Source organism: Mustela putorius, unplaced genomic scaffold, assembly GCF_011764305.1.
Source record: "Mustela putorius furo isolate JIRA1106 unplaced genomic scaffold, ASM1176430v1.1 tig00000738_pilon_pilon_pilon, whole genome shotgun sequence".
NCBI classification, from domain to species: Eukaryota; Metazoa; Chordata; class Mammalia; order Carnivora; family Mustelidae; genus Mustela; species Mustela putorius.
The window spans coordinates 4,950,579-4,965,493 of record NW_025421463.1 but is presented as its reverse complement, the minus strand read 5'-3'; the positions used below and the strand labels follow the sequence as shown (position 1 = coordinate 4,965,493).

At 39.5% G+C, this 14,915-nt stretch overlaps 1 protein-coding gene across 5 annotated transcripts in view; it reads right to left on the bottom strand.

Annotated features, from left to right (window-relative positions):
- MRTFA (myocardin related transcription factor A) overlaps positions 1–14,915 on the bottom strand; it is a 195,021-nt gene that overhangs the window by 86,847 nt on the left and 93,259 nt on the right. Inside the window, exon 1 of one of the 5 annotated variants that reach the window (XM_004771278.3) lies at positions 11,280–12,594. The exons of the other annotated variants lie outside the window; for them this stretch is intronic. Within the exon in view, the coding sequence (XP_004771335.1) occupies positions 11,280–11,325 (46 nt within the window). The 5' untranslated portion in view covers positions 11,326–12,594. Of the gene's footprint in view, positions 1–11,279; positions 12,595–14,915 lie in introns of those variants that run through there. 5 annotated transcript variants of the gene reach the window in all.

Below are 14,915 nucleotides of genomic sequence, written 5' to 3'. Positions count from 1 at the left end.
GCCCCAGGACCCTGAGATCATGACCTGAGCCAAAGGCAGAGGCTTTAACCCACTGAGCCACCTAGGCACCCCTCACTGTGGTTTTAATTTGCATTTCCCTGATGGTCAATGATGTAGAGCATCTTTTCATATGCTTATTGACCATTTCCATATTTTCTGAAGTGTCTGATCAAGTCTTTTCCCATTTTCTTTTTTTTAATATTTTATTTATTTATTTGACAGACCGAGATCACAAGTAGGCAGATAGGCAGACAAAGAGAGAGAGAGAGAGGAGGAAGCAGGATCCCCGCAGAGAGCCCGATGCGGAACTCGATCCCAGGACCCTGAGATCACGACCTGAGCCAAAGGCAGAGGTTTAACCCAATGAGCCACCCAGGCGCCCCTTTTCCCATTTTTCTTTCTTTTTGGGGGGGGCGGGGTGCAGAGGTTATCTTGTTATTTGAGTTCTAAGAATTCTACAAGTCCTTTGACAGACGCACCTAAATATTTTCTCCCATTCTATAGCGTGTCTTTTAATTTTCTCAATAACGTACAAAATGGAATTAAACAAAAATTAAAAAGTATTTAAACCTGATAAAGTCCAATTTAAGAGTTTTTCTTTTGGGGCGCTTGGATGGCTCAGTGGGTTAAAGCCTCTGCCTTCAGCTCAGGTCAAGATCCTGGGGTCCTGGGATCAAGCCCCCCATCAGGTTCTCTGCTCAGCGGGGAGCCTGCTTCCTCCTCTCTCTCTGCCTGCTTCTCTGCCTATTTGTGATCTCTGTCAAATAAATAAATAAAATATTTAAAAACAAAAGAGTTTTTCTTTTATAGTTCATACCTTTTGTGTCCTTTAGCTTTCACATTTAGGCCTATGACCCATTTGAAGTGAATTTTTGCATATGGTATGGGAAAAGGATCAATGTGAGGGGAGTACAGTTAGCCCAGTTCTTTCAGGATTCTTTGTTGAAAAGTTTCCTTTCCTGATTCATAGACTTGTATTTAAATAAGAGATATAAAGAAAAATAACATTACTTTTAAATACTCAAAACCACTGTCATCTCAGCAGAACAGGCGATTACCACACCTTCCCCCACACTCCTGTGCCTTCCCACTTCAGGGAGCACAGGTCTATTGCAGCAAGCTCACCTGCTTCAGAGAAGAAGCAGTTTAACTTCCAGACAAGTAACATCTTCTTCTGAAGCTATTCATGAGCTCACAAAAAGGAAAGGAGACATTAGCCCCCACCATTTCCCCACAATGTTGTGAGGCATATTAGATATATTCTCATAACTGTTCAGTATGATTTCAACCAACATCAACAGAAACAACTAGCAGTATAGCTTTCAGCAACACAGAGGGGTAGCACAGGCGGTATCAAGAACAGCGCTCTGAAAGTCAGGACATGGGGAACCCAAGCTATGTGATCTAGGTAAGTCGCTTAACATTCTTAGCTCCCAGTTTGCTCATCTGTAAAATGAAGAATCATCTCTAAGATCCCTTTTCAGGTAAACATTCTAGAATGCCAAGGAGAAACCTATTTGTTCTTTCTCTCAAAAGTCAAGGAAAAATGGCTAAGAAAGTGGCAAACTGTGAACATTCTCAGATGCAGAATACTGTACTAGAAGCAAGTTTTCTGGGGCGCCTGGGTGGCTCAGTGGGTTAAGCTGCTGCCTTCGGCTCAGGTCATGATCTCAGGGTCCTGGGATCGAGCCCTACATGGGGCTCTCTGCTCAGCAGGGAGCCTGCTTCCTCCTTTCTCTCTGCCTGCCTCTCTGCCTGCTTGTCATCTCTCTCTGTCAAATAAATAAATAAAATCTTAAAAAAAAAAAAAGAAGCAAGTTTTCTTCTTCTTCTTTTTTTGTTTCCTATTTTATCCAATGCTTTCATACTAATTACACAACATACAATTTTTTCAAACACTGCATTATCATCTTCTCATTTTTATCATTTTGAACAGTGCTTCCTATCCAGGAAATACACCAACAAGTCAAAGTCAATAAAAATGTCTGTTGAAACAATACTTCTCAACTTTGACATGCACCTAAAGACACTGTTCAAATGAGGCTTTGGACTGGGGGGTCTGAGACTGTGCATTCCCTAACAAGCTCCCAGGTGATAAAGATGCTGCTAGTCCTCGGAACACACTTTGAGTAACAAGGTGTTAGAAGACGGAGGTCATGGTTTCTGTTTGGGCAGCCTAATACTCTCTACGCAACCAAATATTTTATAAATTAGTCTTACAGCACTGATTTGAGAAATATAATTTAACTGATTCTCAAAAGAGTAAACTAAGATAACGGTTCACAAAATCAAAATCCATTCAATTAACATTTTAATTCTTCATCAAGGGCTCCAGGTCCTATTTACAAGATAAAGATGAGGCAACAGGCGTTTTGCCTTTCTGATAAAGAACAGATATTGTCAAGAGGATTTCACATGTACCCTAGGGTCAAAGAACAAAATACATAATGAAGATGTGCTATCAAATAATTAAAACATTTTATGCTAATGCCATTATTAAATGCCTAGAGAACTCAGATTCTTCTTACCATCAAAAACAAAAAAATGACTTAGTGTGTTTTTGGTTTATAAAAACTTCAGAAAGGTTCAGCAAATTGAGAGTAATTAAGCATACACAAGAAGGATCTATAGCTCTGCCAAGAACATGGTCTAATATAAACACTGCAAAGATCAATTTCAATAAATCTTACAAAATAGAAACAAAGACAAAAAATGTAAAAAGGATTTATACAAAGTAGACTGGTCACAAGGAACAGTATAATGGGATGGAGTGCCTCCTCAGCATGCATTGTTTGGTCAATGCAGTGCTCTGACTTCAGAAGTCCCAAATTAACAGTTTCAGCTCCAAATCCAAGATATTACACTTTCAGCCATTTTCTTCCTCTTATAACTAACTGTACCTACATGTACACACACACACACACACACACACACACACACACTTAAATATGGCTTTTATCTAAATACAACAGAAATGTATGCTTATGATAGAAAATCACATAGAGGAAAACAAAGACAAAAAAGACCCTTATGAAATCTTATTACTCAGCAACAGCTACTAATATTCTAGTATATATCCTTACATCCATTTTTTAAGGATTAAATGGATAAACAGTAAATATTTTCCCACATCTTTAAATAATCTCATGACTACATTAGTTTCCAATCACATGGGTGCACTGTAAGTTATTTAACCAATCTCCTACTGTTAAAATTTTGGTTTCTGTTTGTTTTAGGTTTTTTTACTACTATAAATAATACTGCTATAAACATCCTTATACATAAATCTTATATCTTCTATAATTTCCTAAGAACAAATTCCCAGAAGTCTTTCAAGGTTAAAGAAGAAGCATTTTTTTTAAAAGTTCCTGAGAGTTGCCAAATGTCAAACATTTGTAGCACGTTGTCAGAATGTACAGGAAGAAATAAAAAACTATCTGCATTTAAAAGTATTCAAAATCCCAACAACAAAAGACAAAAATAACCACAATAACATAAAAACATAAAGCACTTACTATATGCCAGAACCTTTATAACCATTTTACATATATTAACTCATTTAATACTTATAACAACTATCTAGGGTTGGCACAATTACTGTTGCCATTATCATTATTATTATTACTATTTTATAGATGAAATAGCAGGCACAGGGAAGCTAAGTAATTTGTCCAAAGTCACACAGTTTATTAGTGGCAGAGCTAAGAAACCTGGGTTCCAAAGTCTTAACTCTTAACTCTCAAACACTATACCTACTCTTCTTGAACTCTGATGTCACAATTCCTTTACCCTCTTATAGTTACTGAGAACTTCAAAGAGCTTTTATGTGGATTATATCCATCAGTATATTTCAGGTAAGAAATTAAAACTGAAAAAATTTTAAATATTTGTTACTTCTTTACAAAATTTTTAAAAGATTTATTTTTATTTGAGGTGGGGTGGGGGGAGAAGGAGCAGAGGGAGAAGGACGAGTAGACTTCATGCTGAGCTCAGACCCCAAAACAGGGCTCGAGGATCTCGAGATCATGCATGAACCAAAATCAAGAGTCAGATGCTTAACTGACTGAGCCACAGGGAGCCCCTGAAATATTTATTATTTCTTTAAAAAATAACAAATAACCTACTACGTTGACATGCTTCTATGAAAAATATGATGATTTTCCAAACTGAGAAAAAGTAGTAAAAAGAGTACAACCGTTTTACCATTTTTGCAAATCTCTCTAATGTATAATTTACTAAAAGACAGCTGAATTTTCCTATATACTGCATTCAACCTGTTGAAATACATCATGTAGTTCTGAAAAACTACAGTGTTCACTCATGAGGACAACGTACAGGTAAATAGTATTTTAATATAAATATATAAAAAGCCTTCTTCTTGCACCTACAGAAAAGGTCTCAGGGACACCTAGGGGTTTCCCAGACCACACTCGGAGAACTACTGCACCAGTTAGTATAGTGCCTACTACACGAAACCGGTGAAAGGCCTGGTCTCAGGAACGTATCTGCCTAAGGGCACTCACGGAAGGCCCAAGTAAGTGACGTCTCCACAAAGACCTGAAGGAAGTGAGGGAGCAAGCCAAGAGGCTACCCAGTAAAAAGTGCCCCAAGTGCAAGGACTATCATCAAGTACTGAAGCCCTGAAACAGGAGCATTCCCTAAGGTATGCAGGGACAGCGAAGAGAGTGGTAAGGCTTGGACAGGTCAAGTGAGGGAAGAGGAATAAATGTGGTCTGAGAGTTACAGAGCCGCGGACAGATCACATAGACTCTGCAGGCACTACAAGGACTTGGGCTTTTCCTGCGAATGAGAACCACTAGAAGGTTTTAAGTGAGAAGGGAGCTGATCTGACTTTCATTTTAAATGGAAAATATAAGTCACTAGGGCTTAAAGTAAAAAACCTGAATAGAAACATCAGTTCCATCTCTTACTGTGTGTCCTGAAGCCTCTCTGAGCCTCAGTTTCCTCCTTTGTAGTATATGAAGACACAGAGACCTCAAAGAGGTGTTGTCAAGATCAAATAAGGTAATACACATAAAACACTTTAAAATATAACACACTATAAACATTTCATGACTAAGTTTATTTTCACTATGTAATTGCCATGTATTCCTCTTTGCTAGGCCCTCTATACCTACCCAATTTCTGCAGCCACCTCTCCATTTATGTGACTGCTGTGAGATTAAGGATGCCCCAGGCCCCTGAAACTATGAGTCCTGCTGGAAAATGCCCTTGAGCTTGTTGAGAGAAAGGCAGAGAAAGATATTTCTTGTTGTTAATGGCAAAGCAAGGGTTTTTAGTCTTTTTTTCCTTGTTATTATAAAGAAAATCCTTTCAAAAACAATGCATGTGGTAATCATAAAAATGAAGTTCCAAAAAAAACAAGACTGTATGAAACTCATCTTTATTTCATTTGGCACTGATTTAATAAAGCTAAAACTGTGGCTCATGGTCTTGACAGTTTGCCTCATACAAAAGGAGGAAAAAAGATAGAGACAAACAGATGAATTCAAATGCCTTTGATCTGGGTCCTAACTCAAAGGGGATCCCAGATAAATCAGTGAGTCAGAGAAAAGGCAGTAAGATGTAATCCAGAATACTGATGACAAAAGCCGTCTGTCTGCCTACCTGTCTTCTGAGATCACCATCAAGGTATGAGATCATCAACCAGGCCAGAGAAGAAAAAGCCAAGATGGAGACAACCACTGGGGCCTGTAGTATCTGACTCCACTCCTCAGGGACAGGTGCTAGACACTCAGGCACTGGTTTTTATCCCCACCTCTTAAGATGCGAGTCAATCTGAGCAGTGATAGAAACCTGCAATGGAAAAACCCAAGGAAAACCAAGATCTCCAGGGAAAATTATAAACAATCTCATATATCAGAGATCTCTGATGGTTTCTTGTAAGTATGTTTCAGCACAAAGAGCACAGACAGGGGAGTAAGGAAATGAATTCTCCTTCCATCTCTGTCACTAATTAATTACGTGGCTTCAGGAAATAAATTATCCTCAATGGACTAATTTCCTCACCTGTGACACCTAAGGGTTCCTCAAGCTCTAAAATCTCTTGAATATAAACAAACTTGTGTTTTTTTAAAAGCCCACACTAATATATAGATTATTAGGAGATTCTAAAGGATCTTAAAAGTTCTGAAGTTTTTCACCAGCTCTTATAGATCCCTGAGTGACATGAACCCAAACAAGGGGCCTTTCCTTCTGAATAGAAGTTAACCTATTACCCAAAAATGGCAAAAGTTATTTGTCCGCCATCTTCCTTCAAGCTTATTTTTATGAATTACTACTCCCCTACTTCCAACCTGAACTATTATAAAATATACAGTTTAGAAGCAATTAGAATAACCAGGGATCTAGAAGTTAAAGAAACATGCAAGAATTAAGAAGGGGCACCTGGGTGGCTCCGTTGGTTAAGTGTCTGACTTCAGCTCAGGTCATGACCTTGGGGTCCTGGGTTTGAGCCCCACATCAGGCTCCATGCTCAGCAGGGAGTCTGCATGTCCCTCTTCCTCTGCCCCTCCACCCCCCACTCATGTTTTCTCTCTCAAATGAATAAAATCTTAAAAAAATAAAAAAGAATTAAGTATATAAGCATCACCCTTGAGGGAGTAAATGGACTGAGGAATGCTATTCAATTACTAATATTTTTAAACAGCTTGCATGCATACAAAATATGAAAGATTCAAAAGGCAGATACGGCTAAAAACAAAGAAAACAGTTTTCTAAGGGATAACTCAACAAGGGCACTAAGAGGACTTCAGTGCATCTTGTGCTCCATTTCTAGGGTTGGGTAATGTACCCATGGGTTTATGTACTCTAAATATTGTTGTAATACACACTCTATATGTTCTTTCAATTTATGTGGTATTCCATACCATAATAAAATTGGAAGAGAACTCGACTGTTTTGTGGAAGAAAAAGAGTCTTCCATCCCAGTTCTCTAGCTCTCCATTCCCCTGCCTTAAAGTAGTTAGTCACTGTTACAAGTTTCTTTTTTTTAATTATTATTATTTTTTTAAAGATTTTATTTATTTATTTGACAGAGATCACAAGTAGTTAGAGAAGCAGGCAGAGAGAGAGGAAGAAGCAGGCTCCCCACTAAGCAGAGAGCCTGATGCGGGGCTCTATCCCAGGACCCTGGGATCATGACCTGAGCTGAAGGCAGAGGCTTTAACCCACTGAGCCACCCAGGCGCCCCTGTTACCAGTTTCTTATGATCCTTCCAGACATAACCTATACACAGACAAGCTTTGAGGTTTGTCTGGGTCCAGTGTATGGGGGTTGGTGGGGGGGCGGTGCACACATATGTGCACAAAAGAGAAAAAACAGACTCCCTAATTGTGCCTCTTCAAGATCAAGTGTATGTCAAGGGACTAATAAAAACCTAGGGAACTGCCTTAATCCCCTTCTCTACAAGGGAACTCTGTCCCTCTGTTGTAGAGTTAGAGACTACAAAGACCACACTGGCTTGATACAGGGGCAAGGCCTGCCTGGTCAAAGTCTTACATATTCGTTGGCAAGAGCTGAGCCCCCTCATTCCTCTGTTGTAAACTACATCAGTTGGTGCTATGCCCCAACACACCCTTACTCTTAACTTCAAAAATCCCATATATCTATCTCAGATCATTAGTTTTCTAATCATGGTCTAGATAGGTTTGCACAGTGGTGATGGAGGATTTAATCCTCTAATCGTGGCTGGATCAGAAGTTAGATTTAACAATACACATCACAGGAAGACATACGGCACACTGCACATCCAAAGATGTGGAAGATTTTCAGTTTTGAAAGCCATGCTTTCAACAGGGCCAGCTCTGGGCAAGGACTGGTTAAGGTATGAGATGGTATTTGGAGGATTCTTTTCTTTTCTAGGATTTTTTTTTTTTTTTAAGTAATCTCCACACCCAATGTGGGGCTCAAGCTCACCACCCTGACATCAAGAGTTACCTGCTCCACCAACTGAGCCAGCAAGGTGCCCTAGAGGATTCATTTCTTTTTTTTTTTTTTTTAAAGATTTTATTTATTTATTTGACAGAGAGAGTGATCACAAATAGGCAGAGAGAAAGACAGAGAGAGAGATGAGGAGAAGCAGGCTCCCTGCTGAGCAGAGAGCCCTATGCGGGACTCAATCCCAGGCCCCTGGGATCATGACCTGAGCCGAAGGTAGAGGCTTAACCCACTGAGCCACCCAGGCGCCCCGAGGATTCATTTCTTAATGCAAAACAGATTTCAAAAATTTTCTGATAAAATCTTGATTTAAAGGCTTATGCCTATTTAATAGGGGAAGTATGCCAAATGAAATTTTTTCATTTATTAAAAAAAAATACTTACTGAGTGTCTACCATGTACCTATATACAGATAAATATAATGCATTTGAGAAGCCAATAATCTAACTAGAGAGACAGGTAAAAATGGTAATTAGTCTACATTGTAAAGATGGTGCTGTAGGAACAGAGAGAAGGAAGGGCTGACTCTATTCAGACAGGGGTCACATAAAGGCAACATCTGAACTGGATCTCAAAGGGTCAGTAAGAGACCATCAGCAGGGGCACCTGGGTGACTCAGTTGGTTAGGCATCTGCCTTCCACTCAGGGCAAGATCTCAGGGTCCTGGGATCGAGCTCCACATTGGGCTCTCTGTTCAGCAGGGAGTCTGCTTCTCCCTCTCCCTCTGTACTCTCTCTCTTTCTCTCTAATAAATAGAATCTTAAAAGAAAAATGAAAACCGTCAATAAATAAACAACGTACCTTGAAACTTTGCTCTCATACTCAGTAGCCTAATGTTTAATATAGGGTAAAGACTGCATCTTGAATCTTGTCTAAAAGAGTTTATTTTAAAAATCTCATTAAATTGTAGTTTCATCTATAAAGTATATATTCATGGAAATCCAAATATTCTCCGTATTGTTAGAATAACCTATGGCTCATATAGTCTAAATGTCTTGACTTTTTTTTAAGTTTTTTTTTTTTTTAAGATTTTTATTTATTTATTTATTTATTTGACAGAGATCACAAGTAGGCAGAGAGGCAGGCAGAGAAGAGAGGAGGAAGCAGGCTCCCTGTGGAGCAGAGAGCCAGATCTGGGACTCGATCCCAGGACCCCGGGATCATGACCTGAGCTGAAGGCAGAAGCTTTAACCCACTGAGCCCCTAATGTCTTGACTTTTTAGAAAGAATGATTGGCTTCTAGCTCATCAAGGCTTCATAGTGTGCTTTTTCATTTATTATAAATACAACTGTCATATTACTGTTGCAGTATAGCATAATGACTACAGCTTCAGAAGAAAACAGTAACAATTTTACAAAAATTTTGAGCATTTAGGAAACACACGTACTAGAGAAATCAGTTTGCTGTACCCAGTTTCTCTTCTATGAACACAAGCAAAAGACGGAGGTACACATACATGCTATTTATTCTCTGCAGATCTTCCATTCTACCTGTACCCAACACCCTTGTCAATTTTATCCATACTTGTCTTACATACTATTATCCTCTGAAAGTTTTATGAAGTAGTTGGTCCAACAGATGGGTGGCTAGCCCTGCCCAACATATGTCACATGAAAACCAGCTCTTAGGCAAGACAAGTAAGTCCCTTTCCCTTATTCAGCTGGGAACCACTGAGACCCCCTTAGGAAAAGCAAAAACTCTTTTAACCTTTATGAAGAAAAGTTACTGGACTGAGATAATCTGTAAGCAACAAAGCAATGAAAGAAGGGAGAGAGAGTTCAAATACTAGCTTATTTTGCCCAAGATAAAATATCCACTTGCCCACATACAACAGACAACTAGAACACAGAGAAGGGAAACAAAACAAAACAAACCCCGAGAGTCTGTTTAACTGGGACTTACTTCATCAAAGACAGGTAGGAAACAGTCAGATAATACTATCTTGTTTAGAACACAGAGCTCAACAGATCCGGGAAGAAAAAGGAAAGACAACAACCTAAAAAGTGTAGCGTAGGGGCGCCTGGGTGGCTCAGTGGGTTAAAGCCTCTGCCTTCCGCTCAGGTCATGATCCCAGGGTCCTGGGATCGAGCCCCACATCGGGCTCTCTGCTCAGCAGGGAGCCTGCTTTCCCCTCTCTCTCTGCCTGCCTCTCTGCCTATTTGTGATCTCTGTCTGTCAAATAAATAAAGTTTAAAAAAAAATAAAAATAAAAAAATAAAAAGTGTAGCGTATATGAACAGAAGAACTCAAATAATAAATGACTCATCATGGTCTTATTTGTAAAACCAGACAGAACAGAATGGTAGCAGTATCTTTCCTCTTTGCCCTTCCCTGTCCATAAAGCTTAAGCTGATACCATCTGATCCTGTCTTCAGATGGGTATCTGTCTCTTTCAACATACTATCTAAGTGTTCCCCAAGGAGAACAGTAAGACCAATTCTGCCAGAGACAGTATCTGCCAAAACTAAGCAGCCTATCTCATTCCAATGAGTGAAAGCCAGGGGATGGGAAGCGGTCCGCAAATGCCACTTGTATGAATCTTTCAAGATATGCTCTGAAACAGGAAAACACTACAGACTACATTTTAGCAGAAGTCTAAAAATAACAAAAGAACATTCCCTATTTTTAGATATCTAACTTACAAGTTTCAAAACACTAAAAGTAAAGGAAACCATTAAAAACAAACTGGAATTTTAAACTGTTGTAAAAGACATTTCTGAGTTGAGAAAACTGTTTTTAGAGACAGAATTTTAAAAATCCTACATTTTCTCTTTTGTCTACTTTCTTGCTCAAACTTCTCCATCTCCAAAACTTCGAGTCTCAATCTTCTGTATTATCAAGAGCATTTCCAAGAACCAAAAGATGATTCAGAAAGGTTATACCACAAAATGAGAAAGAAGGAAAATTTTAAAAACATGCTTTCACGAAGAGACATAAAAATAGAGTGTGGATTAGGGATTAAAGACAGTAATGTATAAAACAGCAAAAGCAACTCAATTATCCTACATTAAAAGCAGTGCTACAGATAATAATAAAACACTTAACTAAAGGGAAATGTTTTCTTCCTCTCATTGAACAGTCTTAAGTCAGTAAACATCTAAAGCAAAGCTATGTCTGAATAACTAGAGTAACTAGAGTTTGCAGCTAGAAAAAATTACTAATTTTTACAGCAGAAACATGAACACGCAGTAGTCACTGGGCAGTGTACGTTTGCTCCCATCTATCTTCCTCCCGTCTCTATCCGATCCTAGGACAGATATACCCGACCTTATTAAAGAAACCTGTGGCAAAACAGAATCTGCAGGAAATACGGAATTACCGGACTGCACAGCCATCATTAACCTCTCAGGCTCCAGTAGAGTCATGACAGATGCTTCTCAGAAACAGCGGCCCACAAATCAATGAAAAAATTCAAAGTCACAGAAGATGTTGTCTTCAGAGGCTACCAAAGCTTTCATAAATTCAGTCTCGTGCCTTATGCTCGTACTGAGAACTCACTCCTCTTCTCAGTGCAGTTAGCAATTCATGCACCCTTCACGCAAGTCAAGATGGCACAGAGTTGAATTACTGCTGACAGGAAACCAAAAGGCGCTCAAGCTAAGCCCTGTGAAGTGTGGTTAGAACAGCGAGCGAGCTCCTCCTCCTTGCTGTTCGTCTCTGGGGGGGAGGGGAGAGACAGAGAGACCTTCAGAACACAGATCAACTGCTTTTTCCCCCTCTTTTCAGGAAGAGAAGATGAAGTTTTGTTCTAAACCTTCAGTATAAGGGACTTTGTTGCTAATGCAGTTTAGAGCAACAGATTAAACACAAACTAAACTCAATCTTTTGAAACAAACAGCCCAATTACTGACCCATTACTGGGAGGTGGGGATGGGACTTAGGCACATGCACATACGTGCGTACAGGTGAGTATGGACGGTCACTTAGTTTTCTGAAAAAGAATTCTAGGGGCTTTTTCAGCTGTGATATTTATAGATAACAGGCTAAGGAAGTGGAATATTTAACTACAGAAGCGCAATTATTTCTCCACCTGGACTTCAATTAAAATATCTGTTTCAAAAAGTCATCTGAATACATTCTGGAGCTGTAATCTGTCGTTCAGATCTGCCAATCCCCTGAAAGAGCCCCTTAACTTGTTCCTCTGTGAGACATGTGGGCTGTCAACAGTTTACTGATGCTATTTGACTTTTCTAAAATGCGTATGACCTTGCTAGACGTATGGAACACATAAGACAACAGTTCAAATATATAACAATTTCCCTTTCCTGAGAAAGAAACTTCAACTTCTTTTCCACTAGCACAGAGCAGGCTCTTCTGAATCAGAACAAACACAGGCATTTTACCTTCCACTGCAAAAACAAAAACACACCAAAATCCTTTCAAATCACAGCAATTTCATTTATCTAAAGTGAAAAGCTCATTCATTTCCTTTACAGTCCTTTTTACTAACTGATCATCATAATAAGGATATAAAGATGCCTTTTGGTATATCTGATTGACTTCTAAACATTTGAAAACTAGAAATCCATGTTTGGTATGTTAGAATTCCTCAATCTTTCTGGTTAAGTAGCAGCCCGTGTCTGGAAAGCCTGCTGCTGCAAACGCATCCCAGCAAATGCCAAAACACTCACAGTCAAACCAATGATAAATGAGAGCACCAAGAGACTTCAGAAGAGAAAACAGCCTCAGAATGACTGAGGGCAATATTCTGTTGTTAGAAAAAAGAAAGCAATGCAGATCTGGGGTGGGGGAGATTTTGTGGAGGAGAGAAAAAACTTCCTTTCTTTCTCACTCCAAGAACACCATGTTTAAAAGAAAAGCCAGAAAAGCTCTATACAGCACTGTGGGAATGACTCAACAGGCAGCCGAGTGGCAGCCAGTGTGGGCTAAATGCTGCTCTGGGAAGACAGAAGCGTTCTCACTGGCCCCTTCTGGCAACCAAATTCTCAACTGTCTTATGAAAAATGGGTAAATTTCAGTTCTCAGGCTACGTGGTACTCTGGTCAGAGGTTAGCAACTAAAGTAAAAGCATCTTTAAAAGGGTGAATCATTCTATTGTCCCTATGTGGGCTGTACAGTTTGCTGTGTGAGGGTTTTTCAAATTAAACAAGTTCTCACAGTTCTGTACTTACTGGAAAATAAACATAAAATTCTAAGATTCCTGTACAGAGGATGACAAGAAGGGCAGAGGGCTATGTCCTTTCTGCCAAAATGTCTCGCTTGGCTGTAGAAGAGTGCCAGAAGGCCACGACTGTCAAGACTGCAGCCCGACAGAGACGCTGACAGTCACATCATGGTGGGAGCAGTAAGACAGCACAGTACAACTGACGGCTAGCTTTTTCCTGGGAAGTCCACTCCCATTTTCTCCTCTGCAATGTGGGATAAAAAGAGCTAAAGAACAGGAAAACAGTTTTAAAGACAGAAATCTTAAAAATTAATCTTTAAAAGAAGTAAACAACAAGGCACATCATCTTTGCCTACTGCTAAGATTTTGCAGTTACCCTGAAGAGTATCCACGCAGCACCAGATTCACTGGGAAACTGGCTTTAAGACAGGTTCAGAATTCTAAGTCTGAACTCCTATGACAACCTCAGTGCCACTATCTTTTGTGCCAATTATTAAAGTTTCATAGAGAACTAAAGTAAACTTTGATAAGATCTTTGAACAAGTGAACATGATTTTCAAATTAATGGCACCAAGGGAATGAAGGGTAATGATCTTAATTTCCAATGAAATAAAAGCTCTTTTGCTTTTAGTCATAACTCTAATCAACACAAATATGCTACAGCCTCTATTAATCCACACTAACAGGACTTGATAACTACAGAATATCAATACAGTATATTCACAAAGCTTCCCCTCACCCCCATGATCAAGAAGAACTGGAAAAGTCCCTATCCTACTTGACTTCCTACTGGATTTGTCATAGTTCCTATACTCTTCTTAAAACTTCCTATTTCCTTGATTTTCTTAAAAATCGTACTTCCTTCGCTTACTGACCTCTCTTCTCAGAATCCTAAGCAGCTCTCTCTTTTTCTGCTGCTATCAGGGGCATTCCTTCCCTCTTTTACATATTCTCCCTGGGCAATCTCATCCTTTCTTAGGGTTAACTAATACCCACATTCTCATCCACATCTAGCTCTGAATTTACTGTGCATCTCTATCTGGTTATCTGAAATTCCGTATGTCCCAAAACAAGCACCCAATATCACCCTGCACCAACCACTCAAGATACATCGCTTCCATTTTCCGTACGTTAGGTAACAGTTCCTAACTGTTAGGTAACGTTAGGTAACCATAAACTTAGACACCCCTCCCTCCAGCCCTAGGCCTCTAAGTATAACTAATTGTCTCATAACTTATTTCTCAAACCTATCCTTTCTTTCGTCTTTACAGCCAGTGCTTTATTTCAGGTCCTTCAAATTTTTTTTCTTTTTTTTGTTTTTTAAAGATTTTATTTATTTATTTATTTGACAGAGAGAGAGAGAGAGATCACAAGTAGGCAGAGAGGCAGGCAGAGAGAGAGAGAGGAGGAAGCAGACTCCCTGCTGAGCAGAGAGCCCGATGCGGGACTCGATCCCAACACCCTGAGATCATGACCTGAGCCGAAGGCAGCGGCTTAACCCACTGAGCCACCCAGGTCCTTCAAATTTCTTGCCCAGAGTATAGCAAAAGCTTTAAAAAAAAAGTTACAGAAACATTCAAACACAAAGGTGGGAAGAATGGCATAATAAGCTGCTTATGGACCTCTATCACTTAGTTTCAAAATTCGTGGCCCTTCTACCCTCCCTACCCACTCCCAGCACACACAGCACCCAACCCACACTCAGTATCTCTGGGGCAAACTCTGGTCATCAACTCATTTCATCTTTATTCTGTACACCTAAAAGAACTATTTTTTTTTTAACATAACCACAGTATTACTGCCACCCAAATTTTTAAAAATCCCTTAATA